Below are 25,973 nucleotides of genomic sequence, written 5' to 3' on the forward strand. Positions count from 1 at the left end.
CAACCATCCCTTTTAATTGGCTTTTTCTCAACCATCCCTTTTAATTGGCTTTTTCTCAACCATCCCTTTTAATTGGCTTTTTCTCAACCATCCCTTTTAATTGGCTTTTTCTCAACCATCCCTTTTAATTGGCTTTTTCTCAACCATCCCTTTTAATTGGCTTTTTCTCAACCATCCCTTTTAATTGGCTTTTTCTCAACCATCCCTTTTAATTGGCTTTTTCTCAACCATCCCTTTTAATTGGCTTTTTCTTAACCATCCTTTTTAATTGATTTATCGATTTCAGTCCCCCCACATGTTTCCTACTACACCCACTGATCCAACATGGTCACATGAACCACACCTGATATCTAAAGAGCCTGACACAACTAGGCTGGCTATGCCATTACATAAACTTGTTTTTCATGTTTATTTTTCTCATGTTTTGCATGCTTATAAACATGTATACCTATTGATGAATATTTAATTTGATAATTGTACATATTCGGAATCATACATATTAACAAATATTGATCAAGCTCACTGAAGGGACAAATCATTCCATAATATAATAGCTGTCGTGCCCTCAACCAAGCATGGCAAAGCTATTGTGAGGTGGGATGTGCTATTGAGGTCTTAACCAATCAGAAGACGAATTTCTCGTGTCAAACACAGCAAAAGCCAATCACAGTGGGCTGTCTGCAAAGGGCTATCCAATATCAATGCCATTGACACAATTTCTGGCCAAGCAGTTGCACGGTGGACAATTGGACGTAATGCATCTCGGCAAATTAATGCGCCTGATTTGTTTTTAGAAACGGAGTTTATGACCGGTGGAGAGGATACAGAGCCGCAGTAGGCTACCATTCGCTGTCAGGGCTACTGGTTTTTTGTTGATGTCATCGGTAGCGGTGTTCGAACCGGAGCGACCGTCAATTTATAGTCAGGATTACTAGAATAACAAAATAAAGCCTACAATAAAAAAGTAGCTCGGTTTTTTTTTGTGCGCACAGTGAGTATGGGAATTCTAACGCACTGTGTTTTACTTATTTTATTCCAGCATTTGACGTCCGCTTATGATTTTAAAGTAGGACTAGACAACGGACAGTATGCATTTGTGAAAGATCCTAGTTTGAATATCGAAAAGAGATCTGCAGATGTAGAATTATTCCCGTTTGACTCTGAATCAGCCGAACACATTCGGAGCAGGAGAAGCGCTGATCAAGGGGACTGTAACCGTCTCCAGGGATTCGACACCAAGTTGACTAACAACACCCACACCGTAAGTTAACCCTGCAGGTCAGGTTTGACTTCTCTTCTCACCGGTATAATAGGCTAATGTTCTGCAGGTGACACGTTACCTGGACAATTATCCTCACAATAAGAAAATTACTTGGGTTTTAACAGTACAGCTGATTTAAAAAAAAACGTTAACATGCAACTAACCACACGTGATCTATTCGCCAGCTTCTTGCATGAGACCAATCTGTCATGTTTCACAGCTCACTCAATTGTAGTCAAGCCAGTTGATACTGACACAAGTAGGCTACTGTATTTAAAGATTACTTCAATCCCATACAGAGCAGGATTATGGGTTAATATTCAGTTTAGCATCTCTGTAGCTAATTGTTTAAGGGTACCTGTAAGTCATTTATCAAGTTTAATCTTTAGTGAGTTTCGCATCCAGTTGGTCTGTAATACAGTTGTAATACAGTAGGTATAGGTATGCATTGATACATTCTAATGGTGTATATTACCCTAACTGCATTGAGGCCATTATCTAGTCAGTCTAGTGTATGTACACACATACTTAGAGTGGGTTCCCGAAAATATTGACACCCTTGATGAACAATAATGTGTCAAATGTATAATTAAAATACTGAGCTATTGTATGCTCAAATCGTTTGGGGGAAATTTTTATTTATACTAATTCAATTGCTCAGAGAAAGAGGTATTGTTTAACAAGTCAGTTTTGGCTTTTTTTCTCTCCAAAAGGTAGGGGTCAAATTTATTGACACCCCTAAAGATTCTTCTGAAATAAAGTAGTCCAAAGTGTAGTATTTTGGCCCCGTATTTCTAGCGCTCAACGATGACATCAAGCTTGTGAATCTACAAACTTGTTGGATGCATTTGCAGTTTTGTTTTGGTTGTGTTTCAGAAGTTTGTGCTTGTTTAGCAATGAATGGTAATAATGTATCGTGTCGTTTTTTTGGAGTCACTATTTTTCCTTTAATAATGGTAGCATCCACATTAATGTAGAAGTGTTTAGACTAAGTTGTAGAGTCATAATCTTGATTGTAGTAATTGCGTGCTAGGAATATGGGACCAAATACTAAACTTTTGACTACTTTATTTATAAGAATCTTTAAGCGTGTCAATAATTTGGACCGCTACTTTTTTACTTGTGAAACAAAATATATTTCTCAGAGAAATTGTATTAGTATAAAATAATATAATTTGAGCATACAATAGCTTAGCATTTGAATTGTTTATTTTATACAGTCATTATTTGCTTATCTTTATCAAAGGGTGTCAATAATTTCAGACCCTGCTGTATGTGTCTCTCACCTGTTCTCTAGTGGTTAGGAGTCTGACCTATATTTCCTCCTAGGAATGATGATGTGCTGTCCTTCATACTAGGTCCAACTGCCTGCTTTTCATTGTTCTGCTTCAGTACAGAGGGGAAATTAGCATTATTTTTCAATAAGAAAACAGGTGAAACCTAGTGTTTGTTTGGCAGTTTAGGTGACTCATAGACTTCTGCTACCTATACTTCTGACTAGGCCTGGCCTGACTTCTTAGTGTTCGTGATCTGCCTCCGTGTGTCTGGAGGCCTCTGGGTGGTTTTAAAAAGGCAATCTGTTTTTTTCATGAAGTTCTATTGCCCGTGTGTATAGAGGAAGTGTTTCTTTGTAAGGGAAGTGTGTAAGAGTGTGTGTGTAAGAGAGTGTGTGTACGCGTTTGGTTGTTTGGCAATTAGGTTACAAGATACACACATGCAAAGTGTTTCTGCATTTGAGAGCACATTCTTAACATTTAGACTATACAGTAGAACATATGCATTACGGGCTATACCCATATTGCTATGTTCTTGACTATACATTCTTAACATTTAGACTATGCAGTAGGCCTATACTTTAGGCAGAAGTGATTTTAAAATTGGGAGTATATTATGAAGTTCTTGCCACTCATAGACTTGTTCCTCTCTAGGTTTCTTCCTAGGTTCTGGCCTTTCTAGGGAGTTTTTCCGAGCACCTCTGCTTCTACACCTGCATTGCTTGCTGTTTTGGGGTTTTAAGCTGGGTTTCTTTACAGCACTTTGTGACATCAGCTGATGTAAGAAGAGCTTTATAAATACATTTGACTGACTGTCTTTCTTAATGATGTTGTCCTCAACCACTGTGCAGCCAGCTCTAACTAAGGATTTGTGTAATTTAGGATCACCAGATATCTTTTGGAGGCAGGGGTATCTTACTATCAAGGCTGTGTCAACACTGGACAGATAGACCAGCTTAACAACGTCCTACTCAATGCATCCACATTCTACTCCGCAAACAAACAGCATACCCACAGACAACTCGTTGGGTTAGTTCCTAGTTCCTGCTAAGAATTTGTGTATGTCAAGTTCTTGATGTCCTTGTAGCAAGTAGCAACGAATTGCATTTAGTATAAACATTTAGTTGGAATTAGTACCTTTTTTTATTTATAATATGTCCTTCTAAATAATACGTTCCTCCTATGTCTGACTGTGTATGATGTCATGATGATTACATCAGCCAGCTCGACATGTGTCAGAGGAGAAGGAGGACTAAAGACCCCGAATGGCACGCCAGGACCTGAGGGAAAAGAGCAGGGTCAACACCTCTGACACAGGTTTTCTGTAAACAAATCTGTGCGCCAAGATGCAATTCGATGCAAATTTACTGTTGGAGAAAAATACCCTTTATAATATAACCATATTAATTGTTGCCATGTGGCATAAACTACTACAGTTTAGCAGAGGTGTTTTTAGGACTTCCACATGGGGATTTTTCTTTAGCAGGGTCCACTTGTGGTAAATTCAATTGATTGGACATGATTTGGAAAGGCAAAAACCAAGCCATGAGGTCAAAGGTATTGTCTGTAGAGTTCCGAGACAGGATTGTGTCGAAGCACAGATCTGGGGAAGGGTACCAAAACATTTCTGCAGCATTGAAGGTCCCCAAGAACACAGTGGCCTCCATCATTCTTAATTGGAACAAGTTTGGAACTGCCAAGACTCTTCCTAGAGCTGGTCATCCAGCCAAACTGTGCAAGCTGGGCAGAAGGGCCTTGGTCAGGGAGGTGACCAAGAACACAATGGTCACTCTGACAGAGCTCCAGAGTTCCTCTGTGGAGATGGGAGAACCTTCCAGAAGGACAACCATCTCTGCAGCACTCCACCAATTAGGCCTTTATGGTAGAGTGGCCAGACGGAAGCAACTCCTCAGTAAAAGACACATGGAGTTTCTAAAAGGCACCTAAAGACTCTCAGACCATGAGAAACAAGATTCACTGGTCTGATGAAACCAAGATTGAACTCTTTGGCCTGAATACCAAGCGTCACATCTAGAGGAAACCTGGCACCATCCCCTTTGGTGAAGCATGGTGGTGGCAATGTCATGCTGTTGGGTTGTTTTTCAGTGGCAGGGACTGGGAGACGAGTCCAGGATCGAGGGAAAGCTGAATGGAGCAAAGTACAGAGTGATCCTTGATGAAAACCTGCTCCAGAGCTCTCAGGATCTCAGGCAAAGGTTCACCTTCCAACAGGACAACGACCCTAAGCACACAGCCAACACAACACAGAAGTGGCTTCGGGGCAAGTCTCTGTATGTCCTTGAGTGGCCCAGCCAGAGCCCGGGCTTGAACCCGATCCAACATCTCTGTAGAGACCTGAAAATCGTTGTGCAGCGACATTCCCCATCCAACCTGACAGAGCTTGAGAGGATCTGCAGAGAAGAATGGGGGAACTCCCCAAATACAGGTTTGCCCAGCTTGTGGCGTCATACGCAAGAAGATTCAAGGCTGTAATCAGTGCCAAAGGTGCTTCAAGAAAGTATGGAGTATCTTCCAGTTCTCTGCAGCCAATGACTGGAACGAACTGCAAAAATCACTGAAGCTGTCGCCCTCACTAACTATAAGCACCAGCTGTCAGAGCAGCTCACAGATCACTGCACCTGTACACAGCCCATCTGTAAGTAGCCCATCCAACTACCTCATCCCCATACTCTATTTTTTTATGTATCTTGCTCCTTTGCACCCCTGTTTCTCTACTTGCACATTAATCTTCTGCACATCTATCACTCCAGTGTTTAATTGCTAGATTGTAATTACTTCACCACTACGGCCTATTTACTCCCATACCTCATTTGCACACCCTGTGTATATATATATATATATACTTTATATACTGTATTATTGACTGTATGATTGTTTATTCCATGTGTAACTGTGTTGTATGTGTCGAACTGCTTTGCTTTATCTTGGCCAGGTCGCAGTTGTAAATGAGAACTTGTTCTCAACTATCCTACCTGGTTAAATAAATAAATAAAGGGTCTGAATACTTAACAATTAAATGTGAAATTTCAGTTTTTTATTTGTAGTACATTTGCAAAAATGTCAACTTGTTTTTGCTTTGTCATTATGGGGTATTGAGTGTAGATTGATGTGGGGGGTGGGAAAAACCAATTTAATCAATTTTAGAATAAGGCTGTAATGTAACAATGTGTAAAAAGAGGAAAATGAATCTATGCCAAGGTGCATTGATGCTGTTCAGACAGCGTGTGGTATCACAACACCCATTTAAGACACTTTGTTTCTCCTTAGTTTTGGCAGAAACCTGTATGTGCTTCTGATCACTTAATCCCCCCCAAAATATCGTCTGTGGTTGAATTAAAATATTTAGCCTCTTTGACCTATTTCCCCCCCCCCCCCTATTTTCTATATTTTGTAGAATAACCGTGAAGACCTCCAAACTATGAAATAACACACATGGGATCTTGTAGTAACCCAAAAAGTGTAAACAAATCAAAATATATTTTAGAATTGAGATTCTTCAGTAGCCACCCTTTGTCTGGACAGCTTTGCAATGACAAAACTGCACATTATAGTGGCCTTTTATTGCCTGCAGTAACGAGGTACATTTGAGAGGGATATAAGCTCATGAAACATGGGACCAACACTTTACATATTGCGTTTTTATATTTTTGTTCAGTATATAAATGGATAAACCCATTGACATTGTCAGGATTTGGCCAGGGTTGTTCCGGGTTTTGGTCACTAGATGCCCCCATTGTGCTTTTTGACCTCATGTTTTTTCCCTTGTTCCCCATTATTATTTGCACCTGTGCCTCGTTTTCCCTGATTGTATTTAAACCCTTAGTTTCCCTCAGTTCTGTGCTCTGTGTTTGTATGTTAGCACCCAGCCCTAGTGTTCTGTGTATTCTTGTCGATTCCGGTGGATGCTCTTGTGGAATTCTGTTTTTGTTTTGAGTATCTCTTAAGGCTTTTTGTGCTATTCCTACCACCTTTTGGATTTGCCATTTTTTGTATTGAAGGACTTCTCCTTTTTACTTTATTAAATACACCGTCTTAAGTACTGCTGTGTCTGCCTCATCTTCTGGGTTCTGCTGACTATTCGTAGCTCAGTTGGTTAAGTGACTGTTTCTCACTCCGGAGACCCAGGTTCGTAACCGGGTCCTGACAGACGTCACACCATTCATTCCTATGACTCAATGGCGCATTTGAAATCAAGGAAGTAGATTTTTACCAACAAAGATGGCATCTCGTGGAGAATATTTTTCAAGACATAACATGCCCAGTTTTGAGCTAGTCCAGGAAGTGATGTTGAAGGCTAGCTCAGTGTTGCCCCCTCTCATTGAGGATCTCAAGTTGAAGGCCAACCTGGGTACTGAAGGCTGCCGGGAGTAACTAAATTATCCTTAACTTCTTCTGTGTGTTTATAAAAAATAATTATAATAATCAGGACATCTTGTGTAATAGAAGCAAATACTCGTTCCATGATTGATTGTCTTAGAAAAAAATGTATTTATACAAATGTCGTCAATTACCGATTCACCATAATGGTGATCCTGCTTTCTGGATTCAATGATAGGGGCAGTTCTCCCCTGTGTCCAATATACTGATGTTTGGGTACCGTACAGTAGAGCTCTGCTACCCAACATTATACATTGGGTTATGGCCAGGTAGGTCCTAGGGTACAGGTAGATCATCACAAAAATGTTGAAGATGAGCCATTTTGCACATGCTCAATCATATCTGACTAAGATCATTTAGTAGGTGCTCTTATCCAGAGCAGTAGTGATTGCAAGCATTTTCATTGATACTGGTCCCCCCTGTGGGACTCAATCCCACAACCCTGACATTGCAAGAGCCAATGCTCTACAAACTGAGCTACACAGGACCACAGTAAAGTTCGTCAACCTCGTCAAGTATAAGACTGGAGAGATTATTTTATAAAAAATAATAATGAGCTTTGAGTTTTGTCCTTAGTTTTATAATGATAAGTAGCTAACAGCTAGCTGTTCTCTCATGTCTTCATTTATTTAGATTTTTATTTAACTAGGCAAGTCAATTAAGAACAAATTCTTATTTTACAATGACTGCCTACCAGAAGGTAACAGGCCTCCTTGCGTGGACAGGGACTGGGATTAAAAATGTAGGACATAACACACGTCACAACAAGACACCACAACACAACGTAAAGACCTACAGTAAGACAACAGCAGCATGGCAGCAACACATGAAAACAACATAGTAGCAACACAACATTACATCAACATGGTATGGTAGGTTCTGCAGATGTATTTGAAACACTGTAGGAAGGTGTCGGTTCTGTTCCATTGAACAACAACAGATGTATTTGAATGGTAGACCCAGCTGTTGTAGGTTCTGTTCCAGATGTATTTGAACCCGGGTCTGGTTTCTAGACCCAGCTGTATTTGAACCCGGGTCTGGTTTCTAGACCCAGCTGTATTTGAACCCGGGTCTGGTTTCTAGACCCAGCTGTAGGACTGTTTTAGGTGTAGGTTCTGTTCCAGATGTATTTGAACCCGGGTCTGGTTTCTAGACCCAGCTGTAGGACTGTTTTAGGTGTCGGTTCTGTTCCAGATGTATTTGAACCCGGGTCTGGTTTCTAGACCCAGCTGTAGGACTGTTTTAGGTGTCGGTTCTGTTCCAGATGTATTTGAACCCGGGTCTGGTTTCTCGACCCAGCTGTAGGACTGTTTTAGGTGTCGGTTCTGTTTCAAACCAGTACAGGGCTACTGACCGCAGTCTGGGCCTAATCTATGGATGAGTAGAGTAGCCGCTTACATTTACACAAACTTAACAGACATTCTTACTCAGAGAGTGCATACATGTGTTGCTACCATGCTGTGTTGTCATGTTGTCTTAGGTCTCTCTTTATGTAGTGTTGTCTCTCTTGTTGTGATGTGTTTTTTTCCTAATATTTATATTGTATTTTAATTTTTTTAAATCCCAGGCCCCTGTCTCTGTAGGAGGCCTTTTTTCCTTTTTGGTTAGGCCCTCGGTGCAAATAATAATACTTTCTTCTTAACTGACTTGCCTAGTTAAATAAAGGTTAAATAAAGGTTAAATAAAGGTTAAATAAAGGTTAAATAAAGGTTAAATGTTAAATAAAGTACATGTTCATACTGGTCCCTCGTGGGAATTGAACCCACAACCCTGGTGTTACAAGCACCATGCTCTACCAACTGAGCCTGGATGAGATTGAGAGTTCTGTTTTTTTAAAGTGGGTTATTCAGGCCAGCGGGACCAACACGCTTGTGTGTGTACAGGGCAACATGGGAAGTATTTCAATCAATGTAATTTAGTTTTAAAGGTTGTATGACATCGACCCACCCATGAACTGTTATTGAAGACTTCATGTCATTTTTTTACCTTTATTTAACTAGGCAAGTCAGTTACAAACAAATTCTTATTTTCAGTGATGAGAGGGTAAAATGCCTGTTCAGGGGCAGAATGACAGATTTGTAACTTGTCAGCTCGGGGGTTTGAACTTGCAACCTTCCGGTTACTAGTCCAACGCTCTAACCACTAGGCTACCCTGCTGTGCGGTGGGATTGACAGTTGGGAAAGGTATGTTGGTGCTGCTTCCACCAGTGAGGACACTGTCTTGTGAACTCTTTAGGCAGACGTATTGGACCTAATGATATCCAGGTTTGTTCCTTCTTTTTCCAGAAGGTTTGACAGTTGATTGACAGTTTGAGACTGGTTGTACTAGTGCAGCCTCAGCCTGTGAGAACAGTAATGGTAAGAAGTCTTATGCTACTGGTCGGCATGCTAAGAATTAAGGGGACTTGATTGTGTACACTTTAACACCTCACTGTCTACATTAGATGTTTTGTAATACTTAGAGGGAGAGGTATGGTACAGCATTAGGGAAGGAGAGGGAGAGGGATGGTACAGGATTAGGGAAGGAGAGGGATGGTACAGCATTAGGGAAGGAGAGGGAGAGGGATGGTACAGGATTAGGGAAGGAGAGGGATGGTACAGCATTAGGGAAGGAGAGGGAGAGGGATGGTACAGGATTAGGGAAGGAGAGGGATGGTACAGCATTAGGGAAGGAGAGGGAGAGGTAAGGTACAGCATTAGGGAAGGAGTACAGCATTAGGGGGAGAGGGATGGTACAGGATTACAGCATTGGGAAGGAGAGGGATGGTACAGCATTAGGGAGGGAAGGAGCAGCATTAGGTTGGGAGAGGGAGAGGTATGGTACAGCATTAGAGAGGAAGAGGTATGGTACAGCATTGGGAGAGGGAGAGGTATGGTACAGCATTGGGAGAGGGAGAGGTATGGTACAGCAGGTATTACAGCATTGGGAAGGAGAGGATGGTACAGCATTAGGGAAGGGAAGGAGAGGGAGAGGTATGGTGGCATTAGGGAAGGAGAGGGATGGTACAGCATTAGGGAAGGAGAGGGAGAAGGATGGTACAGGTTTAGGGAAGGAGGGATGGGCATTGGTACATTAGGGAGGGAGAGGTATGGTACAACATTAGGGAAGGAGAGGGAGAGGGATGGTACAGGATTAGGGAAGGAGAGGGATGGTACAGGATTAGGGAAGGAGAGGGATGGTACAGCATTAGGGAAGGAGAGGGAGAGGGATGGTACAGCATTAGGGAAGGAGAGGGAGAGGTATGGTACAGCATTAGGGAGGGAGAGGTATGGTACAGCATTGGGAGAGGGAGAGGTATGGTACAGCATTAGGGAGGGAGAGGGAGAGGTATGGTGCAGCATTAGGTTGGGAGAGGGAGAGGTATGGTACAGCATTGGGAGAGGTATGGTACAGCATTGGGAGAAGGAGAGGTATGGTACAGCATTGTATGGAGCATTGGGAGGGAGAGGTATGGTACAGCATTAGGAGGGAAGGTATGGTACAGCATTAGGGAGAGGGATGGTACAGCATTAGGGAGGAGAGGGAGAAGGATGGTACACAGGATTACAGCATTGGGAGAGGGAGAGGTATGGTACAGCATTGGGAGAGGGAGGGATGGTACAGCATTAGTATGGTACAGCATTGGGAGAGGGAGAGGTATGGTACAGCATTAGGGAGGGAGAGGGAGAGGTATGGTACAGCATTAGGGAGGGATGGTACAGGAGGGAGAGGTATGGTACAGCATTAGGGGGATGGTACAGAGGGAGGAGGATGGTACAGCATTAGGGATGGGAGGAGGAGGGATGGTACAGGATTAGGGAAGGAGAGGGATGGTACAGCATTAGGGAGGGGGATGGTACAGCATTAGAGAGGAGAGGTATGGTACAGCATTAGGGAGGGAGAGAGAGGAGAGGTATGGTACAGCATTAGGGAGAGGATGGTACAGATTGGGAGAGGGAGAGGTATGGTACAGCATTAGGGAGGGAGAGGGAGAGGTATGGTACAGCATTAGGGAGGGAGAGGTATGGTACAGCATAGGGAGAGGTATGGTACAGCATTAGAGAGGGAGAGGTATGGTACAGCATTGGGAGAGGGAGAGGTATGGTACAGCATTAGGGAGGGAGAGGGAGAGGTATGGTACAGCATTAGGTATGGGGAGGGAGAGGGAGAGGTATGGTACAGCATTAGGGAGGGAGAGGGATGGTACAGCATTAGGGAGGGAGAGGGAGAGGTATGGTACAGCATTAGGGAGGGAGAGGTATGGTACAGCATTAGGGAGGGAGAGGGAGAGGTATGGTACAGCATTAGGGAGGGAGAGGGAGGGTATGGTACAGCATTAGGGAGGGAGAGGTATGGTACAGCATTAGGGAGGCACAGAGGGAGAGGGAGATGGTACAGCATTGGTACAGCATTAGGGAGGGAGGGAGAGGTATGGTACAGCATTAGGGAGGGAGAGGGAGAGGTATGGTACAGCATTAGGGAGGGAGAGGGAGAGGTTTGGCACAGAGGGGGAGAGGTATGGTACAGCATTAGGGAGGTACAGCATTAGGGAGGGAGAGGTATGGTACAGCATTAGGGAGGGAGAGGGAGAGGTATGGTACAGCATTAGGGAGGGAGAGGTATGGTACAGCATTAGGGAGGGAGAGGGAGAGGTATGGTACATCATTAGGGAGGGAGAGGGAGAGGTATGGTACAGCATTAGGGAGGGAGAGGGAGAGGTATGGTACATCATTAGGGAGGGAGAGGGAGAGGTATGGTACATCATTAGGTTCACAGCTGGGTGAACACATTCTACTGGAGCTACTTGTATGTGGACACTTTAAAGTCAGATTAGGGGAATTACTTTATTGCATTATCCTTTATTACTATATGAGGCCTACATTATCAGATCCACTGCTGCTAATATTAAAGATCATGTATGAATTAAACCATTTCTGGATGATTCACACACTGTGTGAGGAATGTGACTTCTTGCCTCTATACACGATGTTGTGATGCATATCAGTCTGTGAACAATAACCAGAACATGTCTGCTTGTCTCTGTTTTCCTGTCAGTATTCCTTCAATGACCTGAGTGGGTCCGTGTCACTGGCCTGGGTTGGAGACGCCACCGGGGTGAGTTGTACCATGTTCCATTCTGTCCCTGTTATGTACCGACCGATATAACGAAATGATCGTTCTGTCAAACCGGGCTCTCAAACTTATAGATGGAATATAAGTATAATATAATTATCCTCACGGGCGATCTATACCAGTCCTCACGGACGGGCGCTCTATACCAGTCCTCACGGACGGGCGCTCTATACCAGTCCTCACGGACGGGCGCTCTATACCAGTCCTCACGGACGGGCGCTCTATACCAGTCCTCACGGACGGGCGCTCTATACCAGTCCTCACGGACGGGCGCTCTATACCAGTCCTCACGGACGGGCGCTCTATACCAGTCCTCACGGACGGGCGCTCTATACCAGTCCTCACGGACGGGCGCTCTATACCAGTCCTCACGGACGGGCGCTCTATACCAGTCCTCACGGACGGGCGCTCTATACCAGTCCTCACGGACGGGCGCTCTTTACCAGTCCTCTCGGACGGGCGCTCTTTACCAGTCCTCACGGACGGGCGCTCTATACCAGTCCTCACGGACGGGCGCTCTATACCAGTCCTCACGGACGGGCGCTCTATACCAGTCCTCACGGACGGGCGCTCTATACCAGTCCTCACGGGCGCTCTATACCAGTCCTCATGGGCGATCTATACCAGTCCTTAAGGGCGATCTATACCAGTCCTTACGGGCGCTCTATACCAGTCCTCACGGACGGGTGCTCTATACCAGTCCTCACGGACGGGCGCTCTATACCAGTCCTCACGGGCGCTCTATACCAGTCCTCACGGGCGCTCTATACCAGTCCTTAAGTGCGATCTATACCAGTCCTCACGGACGGGCGCTCTATACCAGTCCTCACGGACGGGCGCTCTATACCAGTCCTCACGGACGGGCGCTCTATACCAGTCCTCACGGACGGGCGCTCTATACCAGTCCTCACGGACGGGCGCTCTATACCAGTCCTCACGGACGGGCGCTCTATACCAGTCCTCATGGGCGCTCTATACCAGTCCTCACGGGCGCTCTATACCAGTCCTCACGGGCGCTCTATACCAGTCCTCACGGGCGCTCTATACCAGTCCTCACGGGCGCTCTATACCAGTCCTCACGGGCGCTCTATACTAGTCCTAAGGCTAGACTTTTTCTGTACAGGTCATCCTGGCTTTGACAACATTCCAGGTTCCATTCTTCATGTTGAGATTCGCCCAGTCCAAACTCTATCGAAGGTAAGAACAGACTGATTTCATCACCAGTTGTGTCAAAGATTTTCTGTGGTTAAAATATAGCCAGATATTGTTTGAGCTGATGAGTTGTTGAATATTAAGTTTGCTTCCTCAGTGAGAACTATGGGAAGTCGTTCCAGGACGTCACAAACCTCATCAACAACACTTTCATCAGGACAGAGTTCGGGATCGCCATCGGACCAGAGAACTCTGGGAAGGTAAGATGCCTTTTTAGAACCTGTCAACTATCTTATGTGTTAATGGCATGTTCTAGAAGAAACACTTCTGAAAATAATGGCAACACTTACTTACTTACTGAAAGACTGCAGGTATAACTTTGTTTGTTTGTTTTCTAAGCATGTATAAACCTTAACTGTTACGTATCAAAGCTTAAAATATGTTATATCTCCCTAATGTATCAAAAGACGTGTGATGTTGTAGACCACTGTTCAATGTTCAGAATAGTTCTATGAGTTCAATGGGACATATCATCATTTGGTTTGCCTGTCCTGCTCCTCTCAGGTGATCCTGACAGGTGATGTGTCTGGCAGCCTGGGATCTCGTATCTTTATCTCCAGAGACTTTGGGAACAGCTTTGAGCAGCAGGACCTTCCCTTCAACCCCCTGATGCAGATCACATACAACCCCAGAGATGCCAACGTTCTCCTGGTTATCAGCAACACTGTGAGTCGGGGGGGGGGGGGGGGGGCGTGTGGAGGGTGAGGAGTACTACAAAGTGTTCTTACTTCTCCTAAAACCCAGGCCCATCGACACACATATCTCATCAGTACTTTTACAACACCAGTGGTCTCGTCAGCCTCATCATTTACCTCAGGGTTGATAGGAGCTGTTCCGATCCTCTCTGTCTAAATCACTTTATTTTAGAGCTAAATTGAAATTTATTTTTACAGAAGAAATATGATAAACATATACATGAGTGTGGTAGCAAGTGAATGGGAACAGTTTGGAGATCATGGGGAAAGTTGAGGACACAACAGTTCACCTGACTCGAGACTGAATACAAACATTACACTTTATTTTGGGGGAGGATTTTACATTTACTGTACTTTTTACTGCATTTGTTGATATAGAAATCTGAAAATTGTCTGAAAACATTCATTAGCATGATGAGAATGTCTGGATAATGTGGGGTAGGGGCAACATAAGGATGTGCGTGTGACCACATGTTTCTTTAGAAGCGTTTCAGTGAGAGGGCTAACACCTCTCCAAAGTGTGCACAGTTCCGAAGCAAATTCAAGTCTTCGACTATGAGGTACTTGTTGGCGCTCTCCTAGCTGTGCCGTTGAGGAACTAGAGCAAGTACACTTGTCTTTGTTTTGTTTGGAACACAGCCCTGCTTCCCAGCCATCACACAATTACTGTTTACGCAATCCAAAAATGGTTTTTATAAATCTCAATCTGGGACAGGTTGTCATGATATGAAAGCTTGATCTATTGCCAACATGATTTGATTAAGTTATAAAATATGATCTTACAGTGTTAGGCTTTTCACAGGGTAATTCAGAATAAAATAGATCGTAATGTTGATGCACATAGAAAAGAGGTTATGCATTCAGGTGTGTTTCCCACTGCAAATGTTCTTCACAATAAACCCCAGGCACGTTCTGTTCAGAACAACCCCAGGTACATTCTGTTCAGAACAACCCCAGGCACGTTCTGTTCAGAAAACAACCCCAGGAACATTCTGTTCAGAACAACCCCAGGTACATTCTGTTCAGAACAACCCCAGGTACGTTCTGTTCAGAAAACAACCCCAGGTACATTCTGTTAAGAACAACCCCAGGTACATTCTGTTCAGAACAACCCCAGGTACATTCTGTTCAGAACAACCCCAGGCACGTTCTGTTCTGAACAACCCCAGGTACATTCTGTTCAGAACAACCCCAGGTACATTCTGTTCAGAACAACCCCAGGTACATTCTGTTCAGAACAACCCCAGGTACATTCTGTTCAGAACAACCCCAGGAACATTCTGTTCAGAACAACCCCAGGAACATTCTGTTCAGAACAACCCCAGGCACGTTCTGTTAAGAACAACCCCAGGAACATTCTGTTCAGAACAACCCCAGGCAAGTTCAAATCCCCGAGCTGACAAGGTACAAATCTGTCGTTCTGCCCCTGAACAGGCAGTTAACCCACTGTTCCTAGGCTGTCATTGAAAATAAGAATTTATTCTTAACTGACTTGCCTAGTTAAATAAAGGTCAAATAAAAAATTAAAAACCCAGGCACATTCTGTTCAGAACAACTCCAGGCTATGACGACAGGTCATCTTGTAACTGTACATCAAACATGGTGATCATAAACGTTGACACTGTGTATATGATATGAGTTTCTTGTGATATGGAAATGTGAAGTGCATATATGGACTCATGGTTGTCTGGCTTGCTTGTATGACATCAAAGCTGTATTTGATTATAAAACAGCATTTCCCCCTCCAGTCAGACAACAATCATTTTAGCAAAAGTAGTTCAATTATCTGAAGGGATGGGGGGCAACTTGTTGTGGTGCTTCAGTTCAGAACGTCTGTCAGTCTAAACCCATACAGAGGCTGTGAAGCACAGAGCCAAAGCTCTGACGTCGCTTATCAGTACCCAAATCTGCCATTTTCAACCCGGATACGGGTACGAGTGTAAAGGGCTACATGTGTCAGGTGGAGGGTAAAGCTGTGGGAATCAAAACAATACTAGAGAGGACATTATTGGGGCCATATATTTTATTGTGTGTATGGCGACAAAAGTTTAAAAAAATATATTTTCCCCCCTTTAAAAAAAATAATCTTGTATCATTGCTGCAACTCCCCAACGGTCTCGGGAGGCAAAGGTCGAGTTATGCGTTTATACCCACCTGCTTAACCCGGAAGCCAGCCGCACCAATGTGTTGGAAGCAACACTGTTCAGCTGACAACCAAAGTCAGCCTGCAGGCGCCTTGCCCGCCACAAGAGTGCATTTAGCCAAGTTTAAGCTCCCCGGGCCAAACCATCCCCCCCGAACCCGGATGACACTGGGTCTCCCGATCATGGCCGGTTGTGACACCCTGGGATCAAACCCTGGGCTGTAGTGACGCCTCAAGCACTGCGATGCATTGCCTTAGACCGCTGCGCCACTCGGGAGGCCCAATTGATTATTTTTAATACCTTTTAACCCCTTTACAGAAAGAGCTCTGGCTGTCAGAGAACTTTGGAGAGAACTGGAGGAAGATCCATGACATGGTGTGTCTGTTCAAATGGTAAGAGACTACAATATATTTATTAGTAAAGAGACATCAACTTTGGGTGAAGATATATAGTAAAGAGACATCAACTTTGGGTAAAGATATATAGCAAAGAGAACTTTGGGTGAAGATATATAGTAAAGAGACATCAACTTTGGGTAAAGATATATAGCAAAGAGAACTTTGGGTAAAGATATATAGCAAAGAGAACTTTGGGTAAAGATATATATAGTCAAGAGACATCAACTTTGGGTAAAGATATATATAGTCAAGAGACATCAACTTTGGGTAAAGATATATATAGTCAAGAGACATCAACTTTGGGTAAAGATATATATAGTAAAGAGAACTTTGGGTAAAGAGACATCACACTTTGGGTAAAGATATATAGCAAAGAGACATCAACTTTGGGTAAAGATGTATAGCAAAGAGACATCAACTTTGGGTAAAGATGTATAGTAAAGAGACATCAACTTTGGGTAAAGATATATAAGCAAAGAGAACTTTGGGTGAAGATATATAGTAAAGAGACATCAACTTTGGGTAAAGATATATATATAGTAAAGAGACATCAACTTTGGGTAAAGATATATAGCAAAGAGACATCAACTTTGGGTACACAATTTGCGATACATCACATGCCTTACTTTTATTGTCCTGCTTCAGTAAAAGCAGGAATTTCTCCCTTACCAAGATGGCTGCCATTTTCACCCATTTTTGGAACTTTGAGGGTTTAGTCCCTCTAGTAATTTAATAGGATCTTTATGAATAGACCTATCAGCTGGCTGATTCGTTTTGAGATGTAATATGTTGAATAAACATACTAAATAAACATCAATATTGCCCCGACTGTTATCAGGGCACCGTACACACCTTAAAACACACACTGTAAAAGCAGGCAGTAAACTGGAATTGCAATTATGTTAGTGTTTGACTATGTGTTCTCTGGGCCAAGCCCTACCCCGCACAAGCTCTATTTTTCTGTAGAGCTATTTCCTGGTTCTGCCTGCATTGTGATGAAAGGGCGTCAGTAGTAGCTGTTGAGTGTTTGTTTACCCTCGCTGGTTCACTTTCTAGCGCTGCGACACCCAGAGCGTCACAAGTAGTGTACAGTAAACACACACACAGCGATATCACACCACCCAGCCTCTTCTCCCAGTCCCTAAAGACCTAAACTTGATAGAAACACAGGAATATAGGTCAAACTTTCTGAAGACAAACACAGAAAAGTAGATATTTGAGAAGGGCTTGGCTATACAGTATGTACTGTATGTGGGAGGGAATGTGTGATTAAACTGTAGCCAAGACGATAACGCAAGTCACCAAGGTCCTTTTAGAACAACAGGATCAGCTGTTTGTCTCTACAGCCTGTCTCAACTTCCATCATATCTCCAGCTGTACCAGTGTGTCCCAAACTATATCAGTCCAGTAGACATTGAAAACAGTGATCTTGGTGTTGTACTAGCAACTAAACTTGTTTGGGTAAAGTGGCAGGTAGCCTAATGGTTAGTGCGTTGGGCCAGTAACCGAAAGGTTGCTGGATCGAATCCCCAAGTGGACAAGGTAAAAAAAAAAAATATATATCTCATTCTGAACAAGGACGTTAACCCACTGTTCCCCGGTAGGCAGTCATTGTAGATAAAAATTTGTTCTTAACTGACTTGCCTCGTTTACATTTTAAAATAAATGTTTACAAAGGCTTGTAATGTGTGGTGACGGCTTGTCGTCTTCTCTGTTTCCAGGGGGATGAACAGTAACATATTCTTCACCACCAGCCTCAATGGATCCTGCAGTAAGTGACACCGACACCCATTCAATAGCTAATCAATTCTAGAATGTCTCTACATTCGTAATAGTCTCTCTAGTCATTGTAGTCTAGTCGTTGTAGTCTCTCTAGTCGTTGTCGTTGTAGTCTCTCTAGTCGCTGTAGTCTAGTCGCTGTAGTCTAGTCGCTGTAGTCTAGTCGCTGTAGTCTAGTCGCTGTAGTCTAGTCGCTGTAGTCTAGTTGTTGTAGTCTCTCTAGTCGTTGTAGTTTCTCTAGTCTCTCTAGTCGTTGTCGTTGTAGTCTCTCTAGTCGTTGTCGTTGTAGTCTCTCTAGTCGTTGTAGTTGTAGTCTCTCTAGTCGTTGTAGTCTAGTCGCTGTAGTCTAGTCGCTGTAGTCTAGTCGCTGTAGTCTAGTCGCTGTAGTCTCTCTAGTCGTTGTAGTCTCTCTAGTCGTTGTAGTCTCTCTAGTCGTTGTAGTCTCTCTAGTCGTTGTAGTCTCTCTAGTCGTTGTAGTCTCTCTAGTCGTTGTAGTCTCTCTAGTCGTTGTAGTCTCTAGTTGCTGTAGTCTCTCTAGTCGTTGTAGTCTCTCTAGTCATTGTAGTCTCTAGTTGCTGTAGTCTCTCTAGTCGTTGTAGTCTCTCTAGTCGTTGTAGTCTCTCTAGTCGCTGTAGTCTCTCTAGTCGCTGTAGTCTCTCTAGTCGCTGTAGTCTCTCTAGTCGTTGTAGTCTCTAGTTGTTGTAGTCTAGTCGTTGTAGTCTCTAGTTGCTGTAGTCTCTCTAGTCGTTGTAGTCTCTAGTCGCTGTAGTCTCTAGTCGTTGTAGTCTCTCTAGTCGTTGTAGTCTCTCTAGTCGTTGTAGTCTCTAGTTGCTGTAGTCTAGTCGTTGTAGTCTCTAGTTGCTGTAGTCTAGTCGTTGTAGTCTCTCTAGTCGTTGTAGTCTCTCTAGTCGTTGTAGTCTCTCTAGTCGTTGTAGTCTCTATAGCCTCTTGTGACAGACTGTCATAAATAGTTAATGTGGTTCTGGATTGCAAGATAAAAACATTGACATCTAACTTTAAGAATGGATAAGGAGAACATCTGTCTCTCCCTCTCAGATGACATGGGGATGCTGGACTTGAGGAGGACAACGGACTACGGGAAGACCATCAAGACTGTTGCCACTAAGATCTTCTCTTTCGGCCTGGGGGGAAAGTTTCTGTTTGCCTCTGTTATGACTGGAACTGTAAGTATGAGGAAGTGTGTGTGTGTGTGTGTGTGTGGTCTACTTGTTTGCATAATGTTTGTGTTCCTGCTTTGAATGTAAGCTTGTTCTCTAAGCCTAAGGCCATTCTCACTCTCTCTGTTTCTCTCTCTCTCTGTTTCTCTCTCTCTCTCTGTTTCTCTCTCTCTCTCTGTTTCTCTCTCTCTCTGTTTCTCTCTCTCTGTTTTCCTACGACCCTCCCCCAGGGCACTCTGAGGATGATCCATGTGTCGACTAACCAGGGGGAGGAGTGGAACATGGCTCAGCTGCCTCCGGTTGGCCACGAGGAGTTCTATTCCATCCTGGCAGCCAATGAGGACATGGTGTTCATGCACGTGGACGAACCAGGAGGTGAGTCAATACCCATACTGTGGTCTTTCTTTTCACCTTAAAGTATTTCCACACAGTGTCTCACTAAATACCCGTGTTGGACCCCAATAGGACCAATGTCCTGTCCTCTTCCTGTCCCTCTAGTTAACCATGTTGGATATGACCCTAACAGGACCAATGTTCTGTCCTCTTCCTGTCCCTCTAGTTAACCATGTTGGATATGACCCTAACAGGACCAATGTTCTGTCCTCTTCCTGTCCCTAAATTTAAAAAATCTCAATTATAATCCATCTGTTTTAGAGAGTAAATCTCCCTTCCTCTTCTACTCTACTCCTCCAATCCTCTGTTCCTCCTTTCCTTTCCTCATCACCTCCTCTCGTTCCTCTCCTTCACTTAATACAGTAACAGAACTGTCTCTCTCCTATATGTCCCCAGACACAGGCTATGGCAGCATCTACGTGTCAGACGACAGGGGTACGGTGTACTCTAAGTCTCTGGAGCGTCACCTCTACACCACCACAGGGGGAGACACTGACTTCACCAACGTTACCTCTCTACGAGGGGTCTTCATCACCAGTATACTGGCAGAGGGTAGGGTCACACACACACACACACACACACACCTGCTTTAAATGCTCCAACACTCAGAGCACTCAGACTCCTGTGTTCTCAGACTCCTGTGTTCTCAGACTCCTGTGTTCTCAGACTCCTGTGTTCTCCAGTCTCCTGTGTTCTCAGTCTCCTGTGTTCTCAGACTCCTGTGTTCTCAGACTCCTGTGTTCTCAGACTCCTGTGTTCTCAGACTCCTGTGTTCTCAGACTCCTGTGTCCTCAGACTCCTGTGTCCTCAGACTCCTGTGTTCTCAGACTCCTGTGTTCTCAGACTCCTGTGTTCTCAGACTCCTGTGTCCTCAAGTCTCCTGTGTCCTCAAGACTCCTGTGTCCTCAGACTCCTGTGTTCTCAGACTCCTGTGTCCTCAAGTCTCCTGTGTTCTCAAGTCTCCTGTGTCCTCAAGTCTCCTGTGTCCTCAGACTCCTGTGTTCTCAAGTCTCCTGTGTTCTCAGACTCCTGTGTTCTCAGTCTCCTGTGTTCTCAGACTCCTGTGTTCTCAGTCTCCTGTGTCCTCAGACTCCTGTGTCCTCAGACTCCTGTGTCCTCAGACTCCTGTGTCCTCAGACTCCTGTGTCCTCAGACTCCTGTGTTCTCAGACTCCTGTGTTCTCAGACTCCTGTGTTCTCAGTCTCCTGTGTCCTCAGACTCCTGTGTCCTCAGACTCCTGTGTTCTCAGACTCCTGTGTTCTCAGACTCCTGTGTTCTCAGACTCCTGTGTTCTCAGACTCCTGTGTTCTCAGACTCCTGTGTATTACATGCCAGTTATGAGGCCCAGTATGACTCTCCTTCGCTGTTCAGTGTGAGATCAGCTGCATGTCTACAGCAGCTCAGGAAGACCAGTGGACCCATATATACACTGGGTTATATCAGACTCCATCTAACTTCAGACATCCTGTGTCTTCAGACTCACTGTGTCCTCAGACCCATCTGTAAATTGCAGACTCCAACTACCTCATCCCCATATTATTACTTATCCTCTTGCTATTTTGCAACCTAGTATCTCTAATTGCACATCTCACTCCAGTAGTAATGCTAAATTGTAATCCTGTTTTTCCGACTAGGGCCTTTGTTCTCATACTCCTGTGTTCATTTCCACACACTGTACATAGATATTTTTCATTTTTCTTTTCTTTTGTGTTATTGACTACGTTTGTTTATATGTAACTCTGTGTTGTTGTTTGGTCCAGTATGACTTTCCTTTATCTTGGCCAGGTCACAGTTGTAAATGATAACTTGTTCTCAACTGGCCTACCAGGTTAAAATAAAGGTGTTCTCAACTGGCCTACCATGTTAAAATAAAGGTGTTCTCAACTGGCCTACCAGGTTAAAATAAAGGTGTTCTCAACTGGCCTACCAGGTTAAAAAAAAGGTGTTCTCAACTGGCCTACCAGGTTAAAATAAAGGTGTTCTCAACTGGCCTACCTGGTTAAAATAAAGGTTTTGCACTGGCCTACCTGGTTAATCTCTAAGGTGTTCTCAACTGGCCTACCAGGTAAAATAAAGGTGTTTATTTTTGCCTACCTGGTTAAAATAAAGGTGTTCTAACTCCCTACCTGGTTAAAATAAAGGTGTTCTCAACTGGCCTACCTGGTTAAAATAAAGGTGTTTTCAACTTACCTGGTTTCTTTTGTGTTATTGACTGGCCTACCTGGTTTAAAGGTGTAACTCTGGCCTTGGTTTGTGTTCTCAACTGCCTTTGGTTAAAATAAATGTTCTCAACTGGTCACCTTGTTAAATGATAAGGTGTTCTCAACTAGCCTACCAGGTTAAATAAAGGTGTTCTCAACTAGCCTACCTGGTTAAATAAAGGTGTTCTCAACTGGCCTACCAGGTTAAATAAAGGTGTTCTCAACTGGCCTACCAGGTTAAAATAAAGGTGTTCTCAACTGGCCTACCAGGTTAAAATAAAGGTGTTCTCAACTGGCCTACCAGGTTAAAATAAAGGTGTTCTCAACTGGCCTACCAGGTTAAAATAAAGGTGTTCTCAACTGGCCTACCTGGTTAAAATAAAGGTGTTCTCAACTGGCCTACCAGGTTAAAATAAAGGTGTTCTCAACTGGCCTACCTGGTTAAAATAAAGGTGTTCTCAACTGGCCTACCTGGTTAAAATAAAGGTGTTCTCAACTGGCCTACCAGGTTAAAATAAAGGTGTTCTCAACTGGCCTACTGGCCTTTTAGTCTCTTTACGCTAATATTTGGGATTTGTTTCATATGAGGCGACAGTACAGAATGTCACCTTTTTATTTTATGGTATTTTCATGCATATTTGTTTTACTGTTTAGAAATGAAAGCACTTTATGTATCTAGTCCCCCCATTTGAAGATGTAGTAAGTATATGGACAAATTCACTTGTGTGTATTATAATGTAGTCAAAACTTTAGTATTTGGTCCCATTTTCCTAGCATACAATGACTACATGTGCGCCCAATAGAAATGAATGGTAAATAATGTATTGTGTCATTTTGGAGTCACTTTTATTGTACATATGTTTCTGAACACATTTTACAGTGGATGCTACCATGATTAGCGAAAATTAATTGGGAATAATGATGAGTGAGAAAGTCACAAGGGTAGAGATCATACCCCCAAGACATGCTAACCTCTCAGTATTACCACTAACAGGGGAGGATAGCATTTTTTTGGGGGGGGGGGGGGGTGTGATCCTTGTTCTTACACTATGTGAATTTGTCCAAATGCTAATTCAAATGGAGGGACACGACACATCAATTGCTTTCGTTTGTGTACTGTCGCCTCGTGAAATATTTGATCGAAAATCCAAAATGCTGGAGTATAGAGACAAATAATGCATTAAAAAATATCTAGCTGTCCAAATAAATATTGTTGGGGGGGTGTAAATGTCTCTTGTTGTATTGTTGTCCAGGTGGCTCGGTGCAGTCCGTGGTGTCCTTCGACCAGGGAGGGGAATGGGTGCCCCTGCAGAAACCTGCCAACACCAAGTGTGACTCCACAGCCAACGACCCCGACAAATGCAGTCTCCACATCCACGCAGCTTACAGCACGGCTATGAAGCTGAACGTCCCCATGCTGCCTCTCAGCGAACCAAACGCTGTAGGACTCATCATGGCGCACGGTAATTTCGCACACATCTCCTTAGTCATTCACCTGTTCTTGACTCTGTCAAGCAAAAAAAAACAGGTCGTCGTGCTGGAGTCTGATCAAGCATTAACACTCGGAGTTCCAGGCTGGACCATCTCCTGACCCCTAACCCCTAGCCTCTGACTCCCACCCTCAGGGAGTGTGGGCGATACAATCTCTGTGATAATACCCAATGTGTTTTTAGTCATTCAGCAGACGCTCTTTATTTTACCCCGGTTGTGGTATCCAATTGGTAGTTAGTCTTGTCTCATCACTGCAACTCCCATACGGACTCGGGAGAGGCGAAGGTCGAGAGCCGTGCGTCCTCCGAAACACAACCCAACTGCACTGCTTCTTGACACAATGCCCACTTAACCTGAAGCCAGCCGCACCAATGTGTCGGAGGAAACACCATATTCAACCCAGGGTAGCTGGGCGCTTTAGGAGGAAGGGTTACCAGAAGTCACGCAGCGTAGGGCAGTCTCCATCTCCTGGTTTGCCGTTCGGTCTGGCTGTTGGTCTGGTGAGCCTCATCGTCTTTAAAAAAAAAAAATCTGAATGTCATTCAAATAGACCAAAATGAAGCGTCCAATCACATCCGTCAGCACATATTTGACTAGGTTCTGGAAAACAGTAGGGACGTTAATAAGACCAAAAGGCATGACCAAATATTCAGTGGCCACGTGGTATGTTGATTGCAGTTTTCTACTCGTCCGCCTTTCTGATGCGGACAAGGTGATGGGCATTCCGGAGGTAGTCTGGGGAACACCGTGGCACCATGGAGGGGGGTAAAAGCAGAACTAATGAATGGCTACTTGTTCCTCGCTGGGATATTTTTCAGCCCACAGAAGTCTATGCACGGCCTCAGTGACCCATCCTTTTATTTACCAAAACAATACCAGAGAGGAAGGCCTGAGAAGAAGAAGAAGAAGAAGAAGAAGAAGAAGCCTTGAAGGGCGGACCTCATTCCAGCCGCTCTCAGCAGTGAGGGTGCGAAACTCATTTGCCATTTCAGTGACACTATGGGAGCCTTGACGGAGGGACAGAAGTCGTTTAGCGGCATCCTTTTTGCAGACAGGGTGTTCAAAGACTCTTCATCTCCTCTGTGAAGCTGGAGTAGGAAAGCAAAAGGGGGACTGTTTCTACCATAACACCGTGGCCCAGGAAAGCACTGCTCCACAGAGGCATCCAATCAGGAAGGAAATATTGGCAGGTCCGCTAGCGTAAGAGTAGGGCTGTTGCTCTGCAGGTCAGAAAAGCTCAGTGAAAACTCCATGACGTGCTCCAGAAGGGTTTTCAGGGCTTGGTCATGTTGCTCGAACAGGGTGCCTCGGATCAAAGTCTGCTGGGTTCCTATCTGTGGCCAGATCTTACTGTTAGGCGGGGCGGAGCAGGTTAATCCAAGTGCAGACTCAGACTAGGAGACAGGGATAAGGTAACTAAGGTATTTATTGAAAAGCAGGGGGGAGATGGGTGCAGGCCAGGGGAACCTCGGGCGGGTAGCAGGGAACCAGTAACTGAGGCAAGGGGAGTAGGGGCAGGGTAAGCAGGTTAAGAGCGGAATCGAAGGAAGCAGTAGAGCAGGGAAGCAGGACTGATGAGACAAGGGACTGGAGACAGGGACCAGAGTCAGAGCGGATGGAACTGTAGCGAAGAGAAAAGCAGCGTCAGGCTAGGGGAAAAACTGGTACAACAGGATAACAAGCTCTATGCAGGAACAAACATCTTGAACCGCAAACTGACTGAGCAGAGGCTACGATCTGGCAGCGTGGAAGTGGCAGGGCTGAGTCTTTGTAGAGATCTGCTCTGCCCTGTGGAGGCAGAGCAGGGGTTGCACAAACCCGGTGATTACATTAATGGACAAGCCAATGGAATGTGAGTACTGCACTTCAACATGGTTGAGGACGACGGACAAAGACATCATTTAAAATCACAGGGAGGTAATTCACCAAAATATTCACCAGGATAATCAAAATGATCTTGAACGTCCTCATCTTCATGTTATTTGTTCCCTTCCTGTCCCCTCCCTGTCCCCTCCCTGTCCCCTTCCCCCGGGCCCAGGTTGTTTCAGAACTGAGAGGCAGCAGAACATCACAGACGTCAGCATAGTTGAATGTAGACATTCCAATCAGAAGCACACCAAACAAACCGGCCCCCAGAACTATCAGCCCGGCAACGCCACAACAGCTCACCATAGCTGTGTCAGGGGTTTGTGCTCCACGCAGATGCAGCACTGGAACAGGGGTCGACCAGTGAACAAGAGACCCATACCAAACGCTGCAAGACTTGAGACTGCAGTTGTTTCGATGTGGTATGCTGAAAACGGAAGAAAACGGAAGACGGGTAGAAGAGGACGTCGGACACACGGCCAGGTTGAGAGAAGAAGAACTCGCTCCGGTCACTATCAGCCACAGGAAGTGGCCATTGGTGGGGACACTCAGGATGAGATTGATTTCACA

At 44.3% G+C, this 25,973-nt stretch overlaps 1 protein-coding gene across 2 annotated transcripts in view; it reads left to right on the top strand.

Annotated features, from left to right (window-relative positions):
* The first annotated feature begins 707 nt into the window (after positions 1 to 707).
* Positions 708 to 25,973, top strand: part of LOC135503892 (sortilin-like) — a 33,356-nt gene continuing 8,090 nt past the window's right edge. For both annotated transcript variants that reach the window (XM_064922071.1, XM_064922072.1), the window contains exons 1-11: positions 708 to 1,261; positions 11,969 to 12,028; positions 13,170 to 13,243; positions 13,356 to 13,458; positions 13,763 to 13,924; positions 16,416 to 16,489; positions 18,217 to 18,266; positions 19,331 to 19,458; positions 19,683 to 19,827; positions 20,242 to 20,397; positions 23,300 to 23,509. In XM_064922071.1, coding sequence (XP_064778143.1) covers positions 998 to 1,261; positions 11,969 to 12,028; positions 13,170 to 13,243; positions 13,356 to 13,458; positions 13,763 to 13,924; positions 16,416 to 16,489; positions 18,217 to 18,266; positions 19,331 to 19,458; positions 19,683 to 19,827; positions 20,242 to 20,397; positions 23,300 to 23,509 — 1,426 coding nt within the window. In that variant the 5' untranslated portion in view covers positions 708 to 997. The remainder of the gene's footprint in view (positions 1,262 to 11,968; positions 12,029 to 13,169; positions 13,244 to 13,355; positions 13,459 to 13,762; positions 13,925 to 16,415; positions 16,490 to 18,216; positions 18,267 to 19,330; positions 19,459 to 19,682; positions 19,828 to 20,241; positions 20,398 to 23,299; positions 23,510 to 25,973) is intronic.

Source organism: Oncorhynchus masou, chromosome 18 (genome assembly GCF_036934945.1).
Source record: "Oncorhynchus masou masou isolate Uvic2021 chromosome 18, UVic_Omas_1.1, whole genome shotgun sequence".
Classification (NCBI taxonomy): Eukaryota; Metazoa; Chordata; class Actinopteri; order Salmoniformes; family Salmonidae; genus Oncorhynchus; species Oncorhynchus masou.